The sequence below is a fragment of the Chaetodon trifascialis genome, chromosome 6, assembly GCF_039877785.1.
Source record: "Chaetodon trifascialis isolate fChaTrf1 chromosome 6, fChaTrf1.hap1, whole genome shotgun sequence".
NCBI classification, from domain to species: Eukaryota; Metazoa; Chordata; class Actinopteri; order Chaetodontiformes; family Chaetodontidae; genus Chaetodon; species Chaetodon trifascialis.
Window position 1 is genome coordinate 17,459,955 of NC_092061.1, and position 23,274 is coordinate 17,483,228.

General features: G+C 42.5%; 1 protein-coding gene and 1 long non-coding RNA gene across 14 annotated transcripts in view; one reads left to right on the forward strand and one right to left on the reverse strand.

Annotated features, from left to right (window-relative positions):
• The window catches only part of kcnt1b (potassium sodium-activated channel subfamily T member 1b), a 67,993-nt gene extending 51,087 nt beyond the window's left edge, over positions 1-16,906 (reverse strand). For 6 of the 13 annotated variants that reach the window (XM_070963526.1, XM_070963523.1, XM_070963527.1 and 3 more), the window contains exons 1-3: positions 16,763-16,905; positions 13,347-13,395; positions 12,193-12,360 (exon numbers count right to left, since the gene is read on the reverse strand). In XM_070963526.1, coding sequence (XP_070819627.1) covers positions 12,193-12,360; positions 13,347-13,395; positions 16,763-16,829 — 284 coding nt within the window. In that variant the 5' untranslated portion in view covers positions 16,830-16,905. Of the gene's footprint in view, positions 1-12,192; positions 12,361-13,346; positions 13,396-15,195; positions 15,311-15,917; positions 16,086-16,762 lie in introns of those variants that run through there. The other 7 variants (XM_070963531.1, XM_070963522.1, XM_070963530.1 and 4 more) reach the window with 4 other exon arrangements.
• On the forward strand, positions 15,843-19,769 carry LOC139331946 (uncharacterized). Its single transcript, XR_011602269.1, has 3 exons — positions 15,843-15,961; positions 19,462-19,544; positions 19,648-19,769. It is a non-coding gene; the product is annotated as an uncharacterized lncRNA (long non-coding RNA).
• Positions 19,770-23,274: the final 3,505 nt, after the last annotated feature.

Here is a 23,274-nt window from a genome sequence, read left to right on the forward strand (position 1 = left end):
CTGTTTTAGAGACCATCCTCTTTTCAGCTGCAGCTTTTTTACAGACGCTGTGATGTTTGATTCCAGAATTTGCTGGTATTTAATTGATTCCATTCTTCCCTCTATCACTAAAATGTTCCCTGTGCCCACTGGCTGCAACACAAGCCCAAAGCATGATTGATCCACGTCCATGTTTGACAGCTGGAGAGATGTTCCTTTCATGAGATTCTGCACCCTTTTTCTCACATACATTTACTCATGGCTACAAAAATAAAGTAATCTTAAGCTTAAAATGTTGAGGAGGTTGTTCCATTTTTACTTTCATGCCTTTTGGAGATCAGTTCATCCTCTACTCACTTAACTTTTCACAATAACTGCAATTTGGACCAGGCATGTCCAAACTTGCCAGTGTACTATGAGATAACAGTGTTAACTGGCCACTGCGCTTATCATAGTTCCTTTTGTAAGCAGCCAACAGTGGACAAGCATTTAAGAACCTGAAGATAAATTCTGCATTTAGCTTTTTAAGCTGAGATGGGTCAGTAGTCTTGCAGGTGATTTTCACATTATCAAGACAGGAAGCAGGTTGTACAGCTGGTCAGGCATACAGGACAGGGGACAACGCATGGCTGATTCTGATGTTCCTCTGTTTTTCAGGTAGTATAAACTGCCAGCTTAGTACCACACATGAATTCAGAGCAGCAATTTGTAAAGATCGACTCGTATTTCTCACACCCTGTCTTTAATCGTGATCTACCGGCCTATTTGCAGTCATGTGCTTACAGGATGCAGGTTTTTTCCTGATGTATCCAGAACAGCCACATAAGCAGAGCTCTAATTAGTAATGCAGTTAGGAAACACATAATACAATCTACATTCACTGCACATGGCATTTTGAGTCCAGCCTGCAGGAAACACATTAAATTAACTGCTGATATTAACCTTGGGATTAGAGAAGGGGACATGTGAGGAGAGAGTTGCATGTTTAATCCTGACTGCACAGGAAAATTTGGGAGGTGAGACAACATCAACATCAACTAAAAATGTATATTTGAGCAAGCTACAAAACTCCCAGGGGAGCAGCCCTGCAGTACCTGATATAAAACAGACTCTGTTTGTACTGATTAACCCCAAATGGTCTGTGTGTGTGTGTGTGTGTGTGTGTGTGTGTGTGTGTGTGTGTGTGTGTGTGTGTGTAATTATATGGTGTAAAAGCAGTGGTGATAATGCTATGTGTATGTTCTAAGTCAACTTCCTCTGTATAACTGATAGTAAGGGTGTTCTGAACCCTCACTCTGATCCTAATTGCAAAAAACCATTATCCAGCAGTTACAACTGTAATGCATTTTATGGGAAATGAAAATGCTGATCAATGAACAATGGGGTATTATTTAATCAATCAACAAATCTCCTCTTGTGGAAACTGTCAGCCATGTAAGTGCTTGTGAGTGTGTGCACTGGTTTCAGTTGAGTGCAAGGAAATTAAACTCATAAAAAGAAGAAGAAAATGAACGTTATGAGCAAGAAAGCTGACATACACTTGGGTATGATAGAGAAAGGGATGCAGACAAGTTCATCAGCAGCAGGAACAAGTGCAGAAGCACAGATTTGAGCACAGAGACACTTTGTGGTGAAGCAGAGAACTGCAGACTATGTGAGTATGATCTAACAGCAGCAGCAGCAGCAGCAGCAGCAGCAGCAGCAGCAGCAGCAGCAGCAGAGTGAAAACATGCTGTACTACAAGAAGCACACACCAGCCGGCGAATGACACAGATGGCAGTATAGCCCCGGGTTTGAAATCTCCTGTGAGTTTGTACTAGTGCAGCAGCACTGCTGAACGAGCTGCTTAACCCGTTTACATGCTTCTGGTACACTGCAAAACGTGGGGGGGGCTTGCGCCTCAACCTCAAATTTAAGTGTAGAAACCCAAATCTGAAGCAGTGATGACTCTCCGTGTTTCAGATGGAAAAACCAAGGCTAAATCAAAGAGTCACATGATTTTCAAAATTTTAAAACGTGGTTCAAATTTACATTAATTTTGGTATTAGCTGCCAGCTCATACTCTCTTGTGCCAGACATGAATCCAGAATACAGTTAGCTATTAAGTATTGGTTAATATTCCTCATCACCGGTTAATTAGAATGATTACAGGCTTATTGACAGGCATGTTGCTTGCAGGATGTGATTTATTCCTATTGTAGCGAGAGCTCTGGGATTACAGCAGCATGATTAGCCAATTGAGGGGCTTCAGATTCAGAATATTTACATATATTATTTTAGGTTCAAGCTGGATTTTGGATTTGGATTTTGCTGGGGCATCATAAATGCTGCAGTGAAGCCTGTTAGACGAGTGCTGGGTTTAGCTGGTAAAGCGTTCCACTCTGAAATGCTTGGCACGTAAACTTGAATGATTTCCAGATTCTGCGAGATGAGTAACTTTGAGCCACTGAGATGAAAAAGACAAGAGGACAAAAGGAATCAGAGTTTGGGGGACAGAGCTGATAAATGCAACACTAGGCTGTGACAAAGTGCCACTGCTGTCACATTTGAAGTTACAGAAAAATACTGCTGAGGGCATTGCTCAATAATGTCTGATCATATTGGCGGATAAAAAAATGTCAAGAGGTAATGATAAGATTTACTTACAATGACCATTTATTGAATTTGCAATGGTTTGACAGAGATAGAGAGACATGTGAAAGTGACAGATCTTTTCTTTAAGAGCTACATTCTGCCTGTGAGGACACACTAAAGCCATTGATTGGCCAGATACTTGGTGAACAATCGCTGGGAACAACTCAGCTTCACGCTCCGTGCTGCAGATGGGTGTCGAGAGCTGTGATAAAGCTTCCTCTGTCAAAACATATTAAGGCAGTGAGCTGGCGCTGCTGTGGGCGAGCTGTCTGTCTGTGCACAGCATAGCCAGAGAGGAGGAAGAAGTCTAGCCAATGCCACTGGCAGGCTTACACACAGGAGTACGCGCGCACACACGCACGCACGCACGCACACACACACACACACACTTTGCTGGCTGACTGCTGTTTTGCCAAAGGCTATTACTATCCATTTTCTGGTCATAACCTTATGCTCTCTTCCAAAAGTGAAAATGTCTGAGGGAATGTTCACTTGCGTAAAGTGAGTTTAGCAGAGCCAGTGGTTCATGCAAAACAAAGAAAGAAATGGAAAAAAAAAGAAAGAAAGAAAGAAAAAGCCATCTATTCATCAAATTGCCAGTGACAATCAGTGCTTTCGATCAGAGAGTCTCTGGTGAAGCGTGAGCACTTCAGCATGCGCAGAAACATACAGCATTTCCTCATACTACGCCTCCACATAAACTTACTGTGGGGGTTTTCAGGTACATCTACCATTTCCCTTTGAAAGTTTTCTGAAAACATGCAGGCACTTTTATTAGGCCACATTAAAGGCAAACAGGCCATGTTCAACAGTTTCATGAATAAAACAACTGCTCGCAGCGTGACGCTGTGCCAGAAAGCTGTGGTGGTGTTGTGCTCGTTTGCATAAAAAAGGACCATCAGCTGTTATTTGGCAGCCTGTGCATACAGATGTAGACAGACATTTAATTTTTCTAACTATGTGAACAGCTGTGGAAATTCCTAATTGGACAGTGGCAGAAAACTTTCATCTCTTCTTCTGAGATAACTCCCTGGACAGTCTGAACAGTATTGATCCTTGTATGTCAACTGTTGATGAATAATGGCCTCACACTCCCAAAAGGCTAAGGTGAGGTTTTCTTACATAAATCAGCAGTGCTGGCTTGGATCAAAGTAAATGCTTTTTGCCAATAAATTGTATCATTTTTATTCCTCATCATTTTATCATTTGACTCACAGTCTTGTATTGTCAAGATGGTAAACCAGGTTAATGAATTTCAGTGTTACATGCAAATGCAAAATCCAGATTTAAGGTCATGCATTCTTTTTTTATCTTTGACTATTAACACACACACAAATCATTAGTGATGTGGTTAGAGTGACTAAATAGAGTCTTTCATAGTCCCTTTCATTCAGCACCATCAGCCAGATAAGCTGTCCTTGTGCACTTAAGACCAGGAAAACACATATCTAAGCTAATTTAAGCTAATGTAATAACCAAAATCTCAGGAATTATACAAGAGCAATACTGTGATACTGTACCTCAATGTGTTAAAATTCCCTGACATTACCTGACAGAAAGGCACACAAACAGTGAAAATATAGACATGAAGCATATTTTATTCTGCTTCGTATTTACAGCTAATATTATACTGGAAGCACGGGAAGACAAAGATTGTATTTAAATGTACAAAGAGATAATTACTAAACAGTGTTTAAGTAAACAGACAGTAGGTGGGAAAAACACACATCACTTGACTGGCACTCAGTTGTGTTATTAGAAAAGGCTGCCACTGGGCTCTGCACTAAAATAATTCTGCAAATCCGAGATCAGTGAACCACAGCGGCTGTATTAATTATGAAACATTTTGCTGATTACCTTGGCCAGGCAAAACTCAAGTGTGGCATCGCAGATAAAAATCATCTCACAGCTTTGACGAATAAACAAATGCAAGTAAGAGACATTAGTGAGTCATAATTAGTTGGTGTTTAAGCGGATTATAATCAAGGCAGAAACTGTACAAATTCTTAACCGTTCACAAAGCCAAGTGAATGTTTCACAATGCAAATGCAGCTTCAGTCTTCAGGCCTCGCATATTTACTGAAACTCTTTGAACTAGTGGGTGGAAATGTGTTCTGTGATTGCTGAATAATCCTCAATGCGACGCTGTACGTCTGACACTTACCCAACACACTGGAGCCCCCTCCACGGTGCTGACAACCCCATCCAAATGCCTCCATCATCACAGCTGCTTATTAAAGTCTGACAAGCCAACTCCGCCGATGCTAATTAAGTTGGCAGGAAAGAGCATGGGGGCTTAAACGGCAAATGCACCAGAGGTTTCCAGGCACAAAAAAAAACAATGGCCAGGAGGACAAACACATTGTGATGGGTAAAACAAACCTTATTTCTCTCTGAGCAAACCCTGTATGATAATTCTTCCATTACAGCTTAATTGTCCGTGCCATCTGAGCTCTCCCTTTGAGGCTGTGCGCCGAGCTATTGAATGATTTGAAGACCAATAACAGCGCTCTATGTCAGCCGCACACTCGTCTCGTCCAGGTACACATGATGCACCACTTTCACTAATACCTCCACGGTGTTCAGGGGAAATAAATCTGAGAGGAATTTGCTGAAATGGAACCCCGTCCAGGTTTAGCTTTTCAGGCGATGCCTCTGCTCTCCCCTCATTTTTACCCTTTTCTTGTTGACATCCCAGTTTCTGCTCTCTGGCTGCACAAATCCTTAAAGGAACTTGCTCTTACGGAGTGTGAAAAAAACACACAACATGTTTGGGGCCTTTGCTTCATTGTGACAATAACAATAATCCTTCAACCAGCATCACTTCAAAGACACACAGCCACTCTGCTGCTGATGAGAACAAGTCTAACGGCCCTTAAGTGTCACCCACCCACTCTGTGCTGATGGTGGTGACTCATACCACCTATGGTATACACTGCAAGCTCTGGTTGCTAAGTGGAACCGTACAGTACATGTCACCGCTAACAACACTCGGCCTTTCAAGCACGTCAGATTTTCAGGTGAGATGATGTTGGGAAACTGTAGGGTCAAAACTAAAGATGTACAATATGTCAAAAGTCCAAATTGTTTTTCCTCCTTTAACTGAGATGTAGAGGTTATTGTTACAAACTCTGATCCTCTGCGCTGCATGGACATGTGGTACAGAAACACATCGGTTAGTCCTCGTCCTGAAAGCTTTTTCTTGTAACATTAAAAGTAAAAAGACACTGAAAGTACTGAAGTACAACCCCGTTTCCAAAAAAGCTGGGACACTATGTGAAATAAAAAGCCTTTTGGTCCTCCTGTCCCCTTAAGCAGATATTTACAAAAATCAATAAAGCTGATGAGATAAAAAATTAAATATATTGTCTTCGTTTTCAATTGAGCACATGTCAAATTCCACCGTTTTACACAGGGTCCCAACAGTTCAAACAAAATGACTCTGACGTTACTGTACTCTTCGCACTAACTGTCTCTATGCTGCGATGTAGAGTAAGACCACTGCTGCTTCTTCATTCAGTGTTACATCACCAGCTGGTGAGGATGGCCACTTCCTGCCAGGGACATACAGCTTTAGCCTCAGACTTTAACAAAATAATGTACGCAGACATAGAGTGCATAAAGTACTCAAGACTACTTCTGGATGACTATTAAAACAAGTCAGCTAGAAACCTTACACTGCCAGCTGTAGACAGCATTTTCAACCTTCCCACGGAGCTAACATAACAGCCGATAAATCTGCCGGGAGCAGTTGTCGCCATCAACTGAAATTTGTAGAATGATACCATGAACTGAAAGATTATATTGAGCTATCTCCTCTACAAATCATATGAAAATATCTTAGTTGTTGCCATCCTAAATCTAAAACAAGCAGGGATTTGGATTTGAGCGTGCAGAGTGAACATATCCCTAGAGCACTCAGTCCCCCATGACTTATTGGACCTAATCATCATCATATCAGTGTCACTCATCACTTGCCTGCCTCCTCTCTCCTCCTTCTCTTTCTTCTTCTTCTTCCCTCCTATCTGCCATCTCCTCCAGCCTACACTTCCTCTTCCTCTGGGTTTTTGTGCTCCTTCTGCTCAATCTTATCATCAGTCTCCTAAACCCGCTCAGATGGAAATCACCCAGGCATCAAATCCCAGCAGTCACTTCTGCCACAGAGTCAGTGCAAACAAACAGCTGCTGCCAGTGTCAGTGCACAAATGATGTCTCAGAACAATTCATTCCACCTGGAGCTTTGTTCTGCAATGTCTATCTGGGCAGAAAAATATCTATAACGGAGGCCTCAAAGAGAGGCAACCACTCTTCTCTTATCAAAACATGACATTTTGTACATTTGCAAGAAATATGTCGTCAGGGGAAAACCTGTGCTTTCAGAAAGTTCAACACCAACAACTTAAACTTAAACAAATGAAATCGACCAGAATCAATCTAGATCAACCCAGAAATGGATTATAAGGGAGCGAAAAACAAAGTTTCTGTGAAGCTGTCACATTGGAGATTTTCACAGCAATGAGTGAATGATCCATGTTGGAGGCTAGCTGTTGCTTGACAGCAGAACATGCGTCAGTGCTGGGTCACCAGTACAAGAGCCACTATTTGACTCACAAGTAGTGTTAAGAGTTGATTCAGTAACCAATTAACACTCATCCTTCTGTCGACATCACTCCCGTCAGCATACCGTCTTGATTAGAGAAAAAAAACTCCAACAAGATTAGACACACAGAGGAAAGATAGATGGAACCAATTTTCTCCCTGCTCCTCTTTCTGTTTTAAATCCTGTCAGCATGTATTAAAGTGTTTGGTGGTTTGTTTCTATTTCTGATGGCTGCCACCCCCCCCACCCCCCCCCCACCCCCGACTGGCTGGCAGACTGAGAAACAAACCCACGTACGCACACTCGGATGTATAATCAGACACTCACAGGTGCACACTCTCTCTTTGGCGAGCACATACACGAACACCTGCAAAGACAAATACACACTCACTGACACACACACACACACACACACACACACACACACACACACACACACACACACACACACACACACACACACACACACACACACACACACACACACACACACACACACACACACACACACAAATGCTTGTCAGACCAATGACTTCAGCGTGATTGCTCCTCTTCAGCACCCACACAGCTGAGCAGTCATTATGGCCCTCTGACACCCAACCCTGAAGATAATGACAGCTCAGGAGGGAGACCCCCCCCCCCCCAGCTTCCCCCACACTGTACGCCCACATCCACACCACAGACACAACGATGAACGGGAATACAAGGAAACACACACTCAGTACAACAGCACAGAAGGGCTCATTGCCTTAATTTTATTGGAGTAACACACACTGAGAATGGCGCATTTTCCCAAGACACACAGTCACATGGACCTGCACTCCTTCACAGTTAATGAGTGCATTTATTTTACTTTACTACGTGGCTGGGCAGAAGTCGGGTTTTAAGGTTGGGTGACAATGACAAAAACACCGTGAGTCTTTAGAAATTTATCAGCCTGTTAAGATTTTGCTTAAAGTGAGAGCACGAGAACTAGATTCTGCTACACGATGTTATGCGTATTTTTCAGACTTCATCTCCAATCTTTGATTCTTCTTGTGAAACACAGCATAGTTTTAAGCCCTCCAACCTTTGATGGGGGACTGTCTTAAGCTAAAAACAGTCAGGAGACAGTGTCTTTGACCATTGTGGGCAATGTTGCAAATCATCGAGCAAGACAACTTCATGAAAATAAGGCATTTTTGTATCATTTTAGCATCAATGTTATAAAGTACCTCAACGTGTCTGCCTGGTTATTTTATCTATAAACAGTTTCTTGAGTGATTTTCCAGGAATTTCACTTTATCACAGAAGTGCAAGATGAAATCACATACAGTATACCATGATGGAGGATTTCTTTTCCATATCGCCCACCCCCTTGTGGACATGAAAGCAAAAAGGTGTCAGGATGGGCTGCTGCAAACATTTGTTATTGCGGAGCGCCTTCCTAGTTCAAATTCAGCGTCCTGTACACAGTGGTAATGGAGTGCACACCATTATTTCCAATTTTGAATAATATTCGGTTTAGACAACCAGCTTAAGTGTCTTTGTAACAGCTCATTTCAGCATGACTGCTCTTGTTGCTGCCTTATGAGATTCCCATCTAGTAGTCTTATTATTATTGTTGTAAGTTGTCACTGGCCAAGTCCTTCAGCCCACTGCCTTTTGCTCTCATAACCCACTTTGATAGAGGCAAGGAAACAGATGCAAAAGGCCATTAGGGCTGCAAGGGGGGTTGGGTCAGGGTTCTGACTCTCCCTCTGGGAGTTAATTTGTTTAGAGGCTTTACACTCGACAAGGCGTAAGGACAGGAAATAATCAACATCACAAACCATGAGCATGCAGATCATCAACCGAGACATGGAAATTCCCCAAAGCCCAGCAACTGCTTCTGTTTCCACTCCGAAGCTCGGAAACTAGCAATTATAGAGCAGCACCGTAAAATGCTATCAATAATGGTGTTTCCTTCTGTTGCATATTCATTCATTTCCTAACGCACATTGTGCAGAGGTGTGTGTGAGAAGCTGCAGTTTACAGCTGCTATTTGTTTTGAAGAAACAAAGGCTGCTGTGTTTTTCCATGTCAGGATCTGTGAATTACTGTATATGGCTTTGTGAGAAGACCTAGCGTACGCACACACACACACACACACATAAACGTGTTGGTAGCCCAGCAACAAAGCGTAATTACCCTTTGACATTGAACAGCGATCAGCAAATCAATTCACAGGGGACCTATGGGACATAACACACAAAAACACACACACACACTCGGCGGCTCTAGTATCTCAAGGTTTACAGAACACAGTATTCATGTAATTGTATGTTAAAAGATAAACCTGATGTTATTGTATGTTTACTGTGTTTCCACGTAATTATATGATTGTATAGTAATGAATACTGTACATCAGTGTTACTATTCATCTTTGGCTCAAAACATTTGTTATTGTTTATGTCAATAATACTGATAAAAGTGGCATAAAGCTTAAAAGAACAAAGTGAGAAGCATCTGTACTGCGATACCGAGAAATCACTGCATCCCTTGGGAAAGCACAGAGACCAATGTGTGGGGGGAACGGTCAAACTCTGGACCCCTGCTCTAATGTTATGTGAAGACAAACAACCTTGCATTGATATAAAACATACTGACAGCAATTTACCCCAGAGACAGAGGCTGAGCGAACAGAAAGATAAAGACAGCCAGAGAGAGAGAGAGGACGGTGGCAAAAGTGAATGTCAAGTTTTCATATAAAATTCTTGGTTCTAAATGAAATTTCACAAGTGATGATGTTCACTGGCCATTCATACACGATAGATATCAATCAGCTAATTGCAAAACACAAAAGCCATCCAGGAAAGGTTATCCAGTCTTTGCTGAAACATGGTGGTTGCTCTGGACAACCAACGCCTGGAGTCCAGAGATAACGAACACAATGCGCCGTCTGGCAGATTCGACCACTGATAAAATTATAAATCAACATACAGTTACAGGTGGGAACAGTTATGCAATTTAGCAACACAAACAATTCAATATGACATTTGTTCGGTAATGAAATCTTGAGTCTCTGAGTGACAGACAAGGAAGGTTCAAAAGAGAGAGGTGTAACAAAAGTCAGTTCACAGCTCACTCAGGTTAACACAGTTTAAAATCCACACAGGTGTGTAAGGGAAAGCAATAACAGGATGATTTGGTGGAAGGTGGAAGTTTCACTGGTGAATATCTCAACAACTACAGCATCTGCGCAGCTAGACAAAACTAGGGATATTTTTGGGGGGGTGAAATGACCCTCTCAGGTGAGGTGAGACCGCAAGACTCCCTAAAAACGAGGCTTTCTCATAGATGGATGAAACCACAGGTCAGAGTGGTTTCGCAGGACGTAGTAGTGCACACTTCAGCAAGCTCTGTGTCTCAGCCTGAGACTGAGGATGTTTAAGTGTATTTGGTCTGTGACCTGGGAGATGGTGGAAATAAATTTGTTTATAGAAGGCTTCTTTATATGACGACCAGCATGCACCTTTTTAAGAATGCAGAACAGAAATCCTGAATTATTTTCGTCTGCTGAAAGTTAGAGTGAGTGAAAGTACGAGTGAGTTTTATTTCTAAAGCTTGGAAAATTCGGCAAACTAGACTGAATAATACACACATGCAATATGGGTGTATTATGTGTATACACACACATGCAAAATGTGTGTATTATTAATTTCCTGAAAACTGACAAGACAACCCAATACGAGCCAACGAGAATGTGCGTAAGGCACACTCTGTGTGACGCGGGACGTGAGGCACTGCCCAGTACCAAGGTTTTTAAGGAGTCCCGTGAGACCGCTGCCGTTTCTCTTAGTTTCTTGAAAAAGAAGCTTGCTAACCTTGGTCCTTCAGGCGACAGTCTTGGCTGATTATAAATCAACCGTGTCTGATATGCCAAACACCCTCAGGCGGCTGCTGATATTAATAGACGTCAACATATCTGGCACAATCTGTGAAGATCCTTTAACAAACAGACTGAAGTGGATGTGGCAATATGGTGAAGCTCAAGGAATGAATCACATGTTAACATCAGATTTAAAGTTACTGACAAAGGCACACTATTAAGCAGTGTTTTCCATTTGCTCTTTGCAAGCCATTATGGAAGCAAGTGCTGATCCTTTAGTGAGATGGCTTCATTACAGCACCATGGAGAGCTCCATAGTACTCTGCTGTGGCTGATGCTCGGCTAATTCCTCCCCTCTTGGGCAGCAAACAGCATCTGTTGGTCTGGCTCTCCAATCGTAGCGATGATAGAACTCTTAGGAGACTCCCAAACACTCCAGCGCTCTTGTGACCATAGCACCAGTCAAGGGCCAAAGGATGAGCTATTTCATGCTCAGCTCGCCGCAGTCTCAAACCAACTGTCATCTGATTCAAACAGACCACACTTCCGCACATTCATTTCTGAGCTTGTCTGTTTTTTTCTTATTTTAGTGGATAAGTGACCACACACAGCATCAGCTTTGGCATCAATCCCTTTGAATGAGGGAGGAGGGCCTTTTTTTCTCAACTGCACTAATGTGACAATTAAACGAGGGCAAATTCATCATTGAAGAGGCAGACGTGCCAATTGACGGTAGTCCAAACAGTCAACAGGGCGACGCAGCCATAAGGTCTGAGCAAGTGGAAAGACTTTTTCGCAACAAAACCTCTCACTGCACTGTTTCTATTTCAAATGCTCTATCCACCTACACATAAGACTACAGCTGAATGCAAGCCCCGCCACATCTCTCGGGGCTCGTCGTGAGAAGTCATTCTGGGAAATGTAGGAAAATATTAGCTCAAGTAGAAGTAGATGAGGCAGCCTGAGGGAAGGTGGGAACAGCAATATAAAGTAAAAACAGCGTTCCTAGTGTGATTGTGAATGTAAAGTAGATGTACGCACGCACACGTACACACACATACCCCTCCAGCAATATCCCTGGGCAGCCCCTCATATACTGTACCACATAATCAGTGTTTTTTCATGCTACCTGTCATCATTCTGAAATGTCTGGTCCCCCAGCAGCAAGTCCCTGAAGCGATAGCGAGGCGGAAGAGGGGGCACCTCTGTATCCACCTCTGCCATCTTGAGAGCCGAGATATCCAGAATAACGCCAGAGTTTCCACTGTTGTTCCTTTGCAGGGTCTCAGTGGAGGGCCTGCCGGGCGAGAGAGAAAGCAGCATCTGCTCATCAACATGGCAACTTTCGCACTGTTCTGCTTAAGAGAGCCGGTCACATGCCAATGATGACATTTCAACACAATTTAACATAAGAGATACAATGAGGTGCCTCAGATTGTTTGTACATATGGGAAAATAAGTCAATGATTGGAAGGTCCATTAAAGGGAGGAGATTTCATGTTATGGGAAATCTGTAGGCAGCTACAGGGTTTATAATAAGAAACAAAGTAACAGACTGTTTGCAATCAAAACGATCAATGTTCAGGGGAACTGTATGTTGTATTGAGCTCTACAGATGCCAATTTATTCATCTGGGACAGAACAGAAAAGCAAATGTGCAAAGAAAAACCACAGCAAGGAAAACAGACTCATTTTTTTTCTCTGTTCCATGAATATTGATTGCACTAAAAGTGGCACGCATTTATTGAGAGAGAGAATAACAGCTAATGTTTCCATTGTGGGCCATCTGAGCACTGCAAACACTTGAATGAAGATTGTAGCTGAAGTCCTGAGCTGCTCTGAATGCAGCGTCAAACACAGCTGCACACACTGCTTAAACATAAATGATGTGATTTGTTAAAGAAACGCTGAACATGGTTCTGATTCTCCGTTCTGAGTCCAAGCAAGTCGTGCATGAAAGTCCGAACCAGATGATTTGATGTAACTGTCCCATTTCACACGCACCATCTATTATTAAACAAAATAAGATGAACATTTAGAAACGGCATGCATTATTCAAAAATATAAACTGGCAATTGACTTGAGGAATAGGTTACTGCAGAGACAAATGTGAAAATCTAAAGCACCTACGAGCAGATAACAGTCCTGTGTATGTGCATATGTTTGTGTACATCGAGTGCATACAACATTGGCTACACATTGTCAGTGTGTGTGCATGTACATGTGTTCCTGCCACGTCACTCAGTGTCATATGTAGGGGAATTAAGTGCTTCAGGAGATTACCTGTCACCATGGGAACTCGATGATCGGCGTGGAGGGCTCATGGCTGCCTCTTGTGGGGGGTTTAAGTGACGGTATGAGAGAGAGCGAGAGGACAGAGGGAGAGGGGGAGGGAGAGAGAGACAAGGAGGGAGTTTAAACACACTTATTAAAAATTCACCTCTTTAAGACTTAGCAAGGATGTAATGTGATTACATCCCCTGGCTGTGTCGCAGCTTAACACTGCTCAGAGTTCAGCAAGACCTCTGAAATGTGCTCCTGTTTAAACAGAGCAGGATTACTCTGACACACTTTAATGCAGCTGTGTGGTTTAATATTAATGTGCTCACAGTTTCACACATGCCCAACTGATGGTGTTTCATTATGTATAGTGCATATTCTGATAAAGTGCAAAGCAGTATTTCAGCTGGGTCAATTAGCTATTATCTACCTATGTGTTTATTGAACACACCCTGGAGTATGGGTTTTAATGCGCGCAGCCATGGTGGAGAGGGTGGTATTAAACCCATTTTCTGCCCACAAAGCCCCGCAGGGAGGATTTCAGAATAGGACACTGAAGTTTCTTCCACACCTACAATGTATAATGCCTGTGTATTTCAGAGATGGCTTACAGGTCCAATCACATGATATGTCTGTGTATCCTGTTGAGACTGAGACTGCTTTCCCTCTAAAGCCTCTACAGAAGGAACAATAAGTGGGTAATTCAGAGTTGTGTATTTGTGTGTGGTCATCATAGCATAGTGTGGGCAGCCTTGAGTGGACTAATGGCACCCAGAGACATGCTCTCCTTGATTAACAGTGAAAGCAAAGACCCTCAGAGGGAAAGATAGGAAAGAGAGTGGGGAGATGACAAATGAGTGTGCTGGAGAGGAGAGGAGAGGAGAGGAGAGGAGAGGAGAGGAGAGGAGAGGAGAGGAGAGGAGAGGAGGAAATAAAAGAGTGCAGAAGTGTAAAGAACCCATTGTCTTCAATGTGCCCTTTACTTAAGGGGACAGGAGAGGTTAAGGAAAGCCAGATGACAAGATGATGAGAGGAAGAGATGATGCTATCAGTCAACTGTGAAAGTAAAAAATGCTTCTTGTCCTCTATTAAAATACAGAATCTGCAGCCTTTGAAAGCTGACTTAATGGATGAGTCAAAGTGACCACAATAATAGGAAAGAGAATTGCTCGCGGTGGGAGACAGTCTCCACTTAATGGAGAGAATACTGCGGAATCAGACCAAAGAGAGCAGATGGAGCGAGGTAAAATACATGCAGGGCAGAGTTAAAATTGGTCTCGAAAAGAAAAACATAGGGGGGCCAAGAGTGAGGATAAAAAACAGAATCAAAACGGACTCAGTCTTCTTCAAAATGATCTACATATTACAGAAGGCAGCAGGTGAAGTCACACAGTGTAGGTGAGGTTTCCATCAGCAGTCTCTAAACATGTTCTGCCAGTTAGACTTCTCACCTGAATGGTACAGTTTTCCTTATGGTTACACTAAAAGTCATTTGGACAATCTCTGAAACGCATCTATCATATTCAAAGAGAGAGAGTTTCAAGCAAAACACCTGCAATGAAGTCCACCATAAATAGTAGCAAAGGGATAAGAAGGACACAGTTAACTCCCATATGAGCACAACTGTAAAACTAAGAAGTGCATGGCTATAGTATCATAGGCCTGCTAAAAAAATATAGAAGATACAACAAAACTCTACCACAATCCTTAGTGGTGTCATTTAACGTCCTCATTAAGCCAAAATGAAGCCAGTAAGAGTAACACAAATACCAGCTCCCCTTAAAGCAGTTTGAATGGCAAAGTTATGACCGGGAGATATAATAAAAGACAGATACACGTTAAGTAAACTTACACCACAGTCTCTGTGAGTAAAGTCGGGCTTCCTGAAGGAACACACGCTGCATGGTAGACTTCTCTTTAACTTCGGTTACCTGTGCTCCAGTTTCTGGGGGTCCCATTATCGTGAACATTGGCTTGGTTTGGTTAACGTGAGCCTCCATACGCCGGCCATTCGGCACTGCCTGTGTAATAGAGCATGTTTCCCATCAACGCGCCCCTGCGTAAGCTCTGTCATCATTGAAAAATGGCACTTATAAAGGGGAGGGACGTCGACTCCAGCGGTCAGGAGGTAAACAAGAGTCTAACGGGGTTAGCTGAAGCGTTCGGGTCAACAAGACAATCTACTGTGACTCGTCTTGGCGAATAATAGTAGCCGGACAAGCTAGCATTCAAACAGTACTACTTCGCTCCCTGTAAGCTCGCGTGGAGGTTATTTAGGTTGAAGAGAAAAATGAGTCCCGGTCCCGAGCGCTGATTGGACGACACACCTTCGACCGCGTTTTCATTTATCGCACACCTGACAGTTCATTTGAATATCAATGCGCGAGCCCCACAACCGGCACCCCTGCCATACTTTTCCCTGTCGCTTAGCAACAACTTTGTTTGCTACTGTTGACGAACTGCATTGCTTGGTGGAAGGAAGATGAAATGTTATTTTTTTAGTCGGATGCTGTCGACTATAAACTTGATTTCCCTCTTGCCTTCTTCTTTTTAATTAGCTGGCATCCCCTGTACCTTTTCAGCTGCTCTTCCATCACAACCCCTGGTCTGCAGTCACTGTAAGTACCGCTCCTCATTCCTCCGTTGCTGTCTTCTGCCGTATAACGCTGGCTAACGCATCTAAAATTAGGACATCATGAAGCTAAGCCCTGCTGGCTTCCATGCTTTCCTGTCAGCATCAGCATCCTTTCCTCCGCAGAACGAGCAGGAGGAGGGAGCTCCTTTCCCGACCTGGAGTCACCTACTGGTGCCTCGCCATCTGCCGGACAACTTTGAAAGGTTTCTGCTGAGGAAATTGATGGGTTTGATGCTGACAGAAACTTCTCATAAAAAGGCTTTTAGAGAAATGAATAAACCTAAGAATAGATTGTGCATTTATGCATCGTCATGATTTTGCACGGCGCCTGTGCGAAATAATGTGTCACGCTTTAAGACTGCTTCTTCTGTTTCATAAGCCATGTAATAGTGTGAAATGGTGGTGTTGATCCAGTGTATGCACACTGTATGCACACTGGATCACTCAGAGTCATCTGGTGGTAAAAGGTGGAAAGTGCAACTTTGCTACTGCACTGTGACTGAAGAAATGAACCAGCATAGCTATAACACCTACATATCAGTCAGTAAAAACAGCGCATCTGTCAGACCAAGGATTTCGATGGCTATTATAGACATTTGAAATAAACAAACAAAAAACATTGCATTTAAATTAGATCACAACAGTCTTTATTCATTTGTCTCAGATTTTCCCAGTATCCAACATTAATGATGCAGCATACACAGCACATGCAAAGTCTTGGCAACTTCTAGAAATTCACAGTCTCTCACTAGGCTATGCATATTTTTCTTATGTTAAAACATACCTGGAACAGCTCTCTCCTCTGCTATCTGCCTCACCATGGTCCCCCTCAAATTGAAAAAAATATTCATTCTGTGTGCTCAGAGGGACGGATGGGAGACACCGCTGGCTCGTGTGCGTCTCTGGAAAAGACGTGTTGCTCTGTGTGCGTTCCTTGCGCTCAGCCCATTATTCTCCAGGGGATCGAGCTCAGAGCGTCATCATTTTAAAGCCCACACAGCCACTTATGCTTTCCCATGCCAGCAGTCAGAACTCACTCTCTTGCTTATCTCACTAAGGATCTTGATTCCCACATATTCCTTTTCCACAACTTGATCCAGCTGATTTGGTTATTGCACAAACCGTTCTGTGTGTGCGTTGCCAAATTGTTGGATGTTTTCGCAAGCATAAATAATGAAATAGGAATAATTGGCTTGCAGTCAAGGCTGAGTTATTGAGGGCTATTTCCAATATGATAGCATCGCAGATATTCACAGAGGCTGATGAACACACAAAAATGTGGTTACATGATGAACATGAGCATTTAAAAGAAAAAATATAATAGTATTGTAAGATGCGATAAATGGACTGGAGCAATTCAGAAAGCTCATAACATATAAACACATCATTACTCTATATCATTAGGCTATTTTACCAGGACATATGACTGTCACTTTGAAAACATTCGGTATGTACTTTCTCCACTTCCAACAGCCGCCTGAGTTTCTCACCTTCAAAGCATTCTTGTACAATCCATCGAGGTTAAAACTACTACTTTCATCAGAAAGTGATGTGACAGAAGATCTTGTCACTTACAAATTCTGCGCTTTCCTTAACCAAACACCTGCATTATTTCCCTGATTACCTATTGGCTTACCATGCTAATAGATCATTATCTGATTGTTAAAACTCCCAAATATTAACATCAGTATCGGACTGAAAAATCCATTATATCTGTTTGGGGGTGAAAAAAATACAGCCTGGAATTTATCTGCCACTGAGTCACGTCCACAAAGAGGTCTGTTTTGTAAGCTAGACATAAAAAGACCCATAACTTTAATGGTAACCCAGGAGCCTGTAATGTAATGCTCGCAGTAATTCTGCAGTTGCCAGCTTTGGCTAATGCAGCGATGTCTCATTTTGGATTGAACTCTTCAATTATTCAATTATTATGCTGCCTGACTCGAACCGTGTAACAATGCATCCTGGGGGCTGGCGTACATCCATTAGGCCAGTTCTCTCTAACACCTCTGTCCTGTTCATATAATGCGAACATTGTCGAGTCTCAGCACAACACAGCCACTCTCCCTCCCGGATGCTTGCTCTTCATGCTTCCAAAGTGTCTAAAAACAGATGGAGAGGGAAAGACTCAGACAGTGGTACGCTCAGATTCAGTCAGCAGCCTGAAGGCATATATAATATATAGGAGCCTTACACAGCGCATGAATCACAAAGTGCCTCTATGTATTTGTCTGGCTCGAAGCAGCAGACTTTCTTGATATAAAGTATTTTTGTCCTAAGCTTGAAATTCATTTGACAACTGTATCATAATGGCTAGAGAGACAGTGATCTGTAACATTAATTAATGTAATATTATATTTAAATTTGAAGGAGTAGGAGTAATTACTTGGATGATGAGGCTATTCTCTTTTTCTTTGTTCATCATATCACTTTTTAGTAAATGACTCGGATGACTTTGACCACAGTCAACATTTTTTCCTTTTTGCGGAGTCTGCGCCGCACTGCACCCTGTGGAGTTTCACAGTATGGCTGGAAATAATTGTGACCTTCTTCATCCTCTTAAGTGTCTGATCTGATAATACGTACAATTATGTTATCCAACTCACTCACACTCTTTGTTGTTAAAATTATAGCAGAGAGCCGAACCCCATTGCTAAGATGCAACCTTGATTCCAAAAAAGTTGGGACGCTGTATAAAACACAGATAGAACAATATGTGATCATTTGCTAATCCTTTTCGACATACATATACAATATTGATTTTTGTAAATATATACTTATGCTGAATTTGATGCCATCAACATGTTTCAAACAAGTTGGGCAGGAGCAACTTAAGACTGGGAAAGATGTGGAATGCTCCAAAAACACCTGTTTGGATCATTCCACAGGTAAACAGGTTCATTAGTAACAGGTGATAGTATCATGGTTGGGTATGAAAGCATACCCAAGCATACCCGGGCGTCCTGGAAAGGCTCAGTCGTTCACAAGCAAGGATGGAGAAAGGTTCACCACTTTGTGAACACATAAATGTAAATGATTTCATTCAGTTTTTATTCATGTTTTACACAGTGTCCCAACTTTATTGGAAATTGTATGTTTTGCACTACTGTATTTAAGGCTTGGTTATCCATGCACCATATTGAGTTTAGTGTTTAAAGTACAAAATGTCTTCCTGCCAATACATTTCCTCATTGTGGCTCTCTACTGTGAATTGCTGGAGTACAATAGTGATTCAGTTCATGGCCTGTTTCTGAAAGCATAAAGACGTTTTAAGCTTCCTGCAAACCACATTAACAGGGAGGGGAAACAAAAATATGTTAGAGCTTTGGGCATTATGTGAATGATGAGTAATCATCTGCAAAGCCAAGTTACAAAAAAGCGCCACAGCAGTGAGCACTAAGCAGCGTCGAGGAAGTCACAGTACTGGTTTTCCTCTTACCTCCATGAGTTGCTTTCATGACAGTACGCTTCTATTGTTTTCAGAGTGGTGACACCATCAGAGCCCCCCACAGCCAGCAAGGCACCGTTGAAGACTACGAGGGACATCTGATAATTAACAAGAGTGGGTGAGAGAATTCTTTAAAATTACTTCCACCAATGAGTTAAACAATTACAATGTGCCATCATGATTGCCATGAAATTTTAAGATCATCCTTTCATTTTTTACAGATGTTCATGGTACCCAGACACTGATTTTGGTGATGCCCTGACTTTCCCTCTGGCACCACCGTGAGGTCTGAGTGCCATGTCTCAATAACTACTGGATGGACTGCCATAAAATTGATCTAGCGCCATCATCAGGTCAAACTCATAAATAGATAAATATTTGTTGGCAAATCTCATGACATTCCTCATCTGTACTTTGTGTTTAGTGCTAACTGGCAAATGCTAGCAATGATAACACAATAGAGTCAGATGGTGAACATGTTAAACATTCCTGCCAATCCATCCATGACAAACCAGAATTAAGACCAAATTACCAGTGTTTCCTTCATTGATATGCTCTTGTATAGAGAAAAATTAGACAATGACATCAAGAAACCCTAAATCTCTAATGAAATATTTGAGGTAATGTGCTAAGGAAGGTAATGTCCTTCCCTCAGTCACATCAGCAGTATTTCTTCTCACTGCCATGTAAAAATAAACTGGACCTTAAATCAGCTGGGAGCCCTGGCATCTGATGTATAATAGTGAACATCCATTACTCACGTTGTCCCTCTTGCTCCTCATGCGTTTGACAGGAGCCCACCTCATGGTGTCCGGGTTAAACCTTTCAGCAGCACAGAGCTCCAGGTTTAGCTCGTCTTTGCCCCCAACCACATAGATTTGTCCCAGGTACACAGCGCAGCCGGCGTTCTCCCTGGGACTCAGCATGTGGGCGCATATCGACCAAGTACCATCTTCAGGGTTGTATCGCTCCACTGGGGAACATTTAGAGGATAGCAGAAGTCAAAAAAGGCCATGTACACCATATACTACCCAACTACACATACCGTATGAGTAACACTACCTTACAGACAGGTAGTGTTTATATTTCTGTCCACAAGTGTCCAGGGTATATAGATCTATTTCATGTTTAGTTGTACACAAAAAGTTAGAGACAAAAGAATGCAACGTACCAATGATATAAACAGATTTTCTATTTATTGTGTAAAAAAGCCCGGTGGAAATGATTGAAAAGTAATGTAATTTCCAAGAATTTTCGTAAGCAAGGAGCGTCAACTAGATGGGAACCAAAAAAGGTTGTGGGAATTTTACTGACGTGCACTTCTCATGGACTGAAATAGTCTGTGACAAGTGTCAGCACAACATAACCCTTGTTTATCTTTGGCAAGGTCAGGGGGCTTAAGAATGTGCATGTGTGTGTATGTGTGTGTGTGTGTGTGTGTGTGTGTGTGTGTGTGTCTGCCTGTCTGTCTGTGTGAACATGGGCTACTCGCACAAAATAAAAGGTCAAGCTAGTTGTTATGAGTGACTTAAATCCTGTCACATGTCAAAAAGCTGTCAAAGAAAGCTGAGGGGGTTTTTTTCAATAGTGATGGGAACAAGTCAGTTCACAAAGCGCCTCCAAGCACAAAATACAACATACAACACAACGATTTCTATCACTCTTTAAAATTGTGCTATTTCTCATAATCTTTGCCAGCTGCAACAAGTCCCCCTGACACACAAAACTCCAAAAAGCACTGGAAGACCATTGAGCATACACGTATGTAATTACATTTTAAATTGAGTTCTCCGGCAGGAATTCGAAGGAGAGAAACTGGAAGACAAGGATTTGCAGGGTTGTTTTGTTCTGTCATTGCAGATCGAATAAGTATGGATTTGGGGCTGTTGGTCAGACAAAACAAGCAATTTGAAGACCTGAAATTGGGCTCTGGAAACTTGCGGCATTTTTAAAAACGAACTGACGGATTAAAGGATGAGAGAAATAATCTCTAGTTCCAGCCTTTTATGAAACACTGGCTGGATGTGTGAGTGCCTGACGTTTGGCGGCCTCACCTGAGCTCATAGCCGTATCACCATCACTCCCTCCGATCACATATATGCGACCCTCCAGCACTGCAGCCACTGCTCTGGCGCGTCTGGCCAGCATTGGTGCCTGCTTGCTCCACGTGTTCATTTTTGGATCGTACCTAGAACAATGAAACAAAGGTTGGCAAGACTGGTTTAACAAATTGCCTGTCAATCACCAATGTTTCTGCATAACTCAGTTTATCATTTCTTTGTTCCTTCCTCTGAGTCAGCCACGTCAGATTGCTTTCAAAGTAATGTGAGATGTCAGGTAAGTAAGATCGTTATTACTTTCATTCTAGATGTATGCAGAGACACAGCCCACTCGTTCCACTTTCATTTAATGTTCATTTTTAAAAGGAGGTATGCTTTTGTTTTATCAAGTAGACTTAGCTAAAGCTTTTCTGTTGCACCAGATGGAGGAAGGAATGGAAGAAAAATGAGAATGTGCTTTCAGTATATTCATTTTATGTACAAAACCCAAAGAGCAACCCTTTGACTGCGGGAATTTGTTGGGAAAATAATAAATAGCAGTGGCACTTAATGAATTAAGACATGAAGTCTTATATGATTACAGTGTGTATTAAGAGGAGTCACAGTTAAAGTTGTCAGATATTGATCTTTTGTACTCATGCTGCAGTACCTCTCCACAGTATTTACGGCAGCGATGCCGTCGTACCCTCCAATAGCGTACAGGTATCCATCCATCGCCACCAGACACACTCCGCTGCGGGGGCGGCTCAAGGGTGCTACATCTGTACTCCAGCTGTCTGTGTCTGGGTCGTACCTGCCGTGATGGTGGTCAAGGAGCGGGGATGTCAGAGTGAGGAAACAAAATCAGGTGGCGGTAATAACAGCTTGAGCAGAACAAACGCAGACACAAGCTTTTGTAGATTTGTACATTTTTCAAGTGTTTTGCATGCCTGCAATTGTGTGCTTTCGAAGACACACATTCACAGGGAGACAGAGTATGTGAGTCGTGTGGGCATCTGTGTAAACATCTGCCAGAGTGGGTCCTCTCCACCGGAAGGCTATTAGAAATTGTTTTCCCTCTATTCAAGGCCATTACTGTAGATGAAAACCTGCATCCCCCAGAGCGACACTTCTCATCTAATTGGCAAATCTTTGCTTGAGTGGGAAGTCAGAAATTCCCTTGAAATGTCACAACAGCACTGTAACTGCCCTGCACTAAAATGAGGGCTTGCTGGTTTATTAACAGCTGATCAGTTTGGAGAAGGTGTTTTCTTACTGGTCTGCAGCCTGCCCGGGGATGATCATTATGGGGTCAGTTGGCAGTTAAGTTAAGGAGGGGCTGTCTGTGGGAACTGGGATCAGAGCCAGCTCCTTTGAGACATCTGATGGAGTAGGAGGAGAGGAAGAGGGAGAAAATGTGCTGCAGGAGCACAGAGTGCTGTGTGTGTGTGTGTGTGTGTGTGTGTGTGTGTGTGTGTGTGTGTGTGTGTGTGTGTGTGTGTGTGTGTGTGTGTGTGTGTGTGTGTGTGTGTGTGTGTGTGTGAGAGAAAGAGTTTATTTATTACTTTCTCTGCCAACGAGGACTAGATACCCTGGCAACATGTGAAGATGAGGGAAATCCCGTGAACTGAAGATTTTGGGTGGTCCATTGCTTAATAATAATGGCTTCAGGTTACAATTTAGATTCAGTGTCAAAAGGCCTGTATCTTATTTGTGCCTTAAGGCTGACCTCTACTGTTCAGTGATGTAAACTACAACAAATACATACACAGCTTTCTTTTCTCCACCACATCGGATGATGAAGGCCAG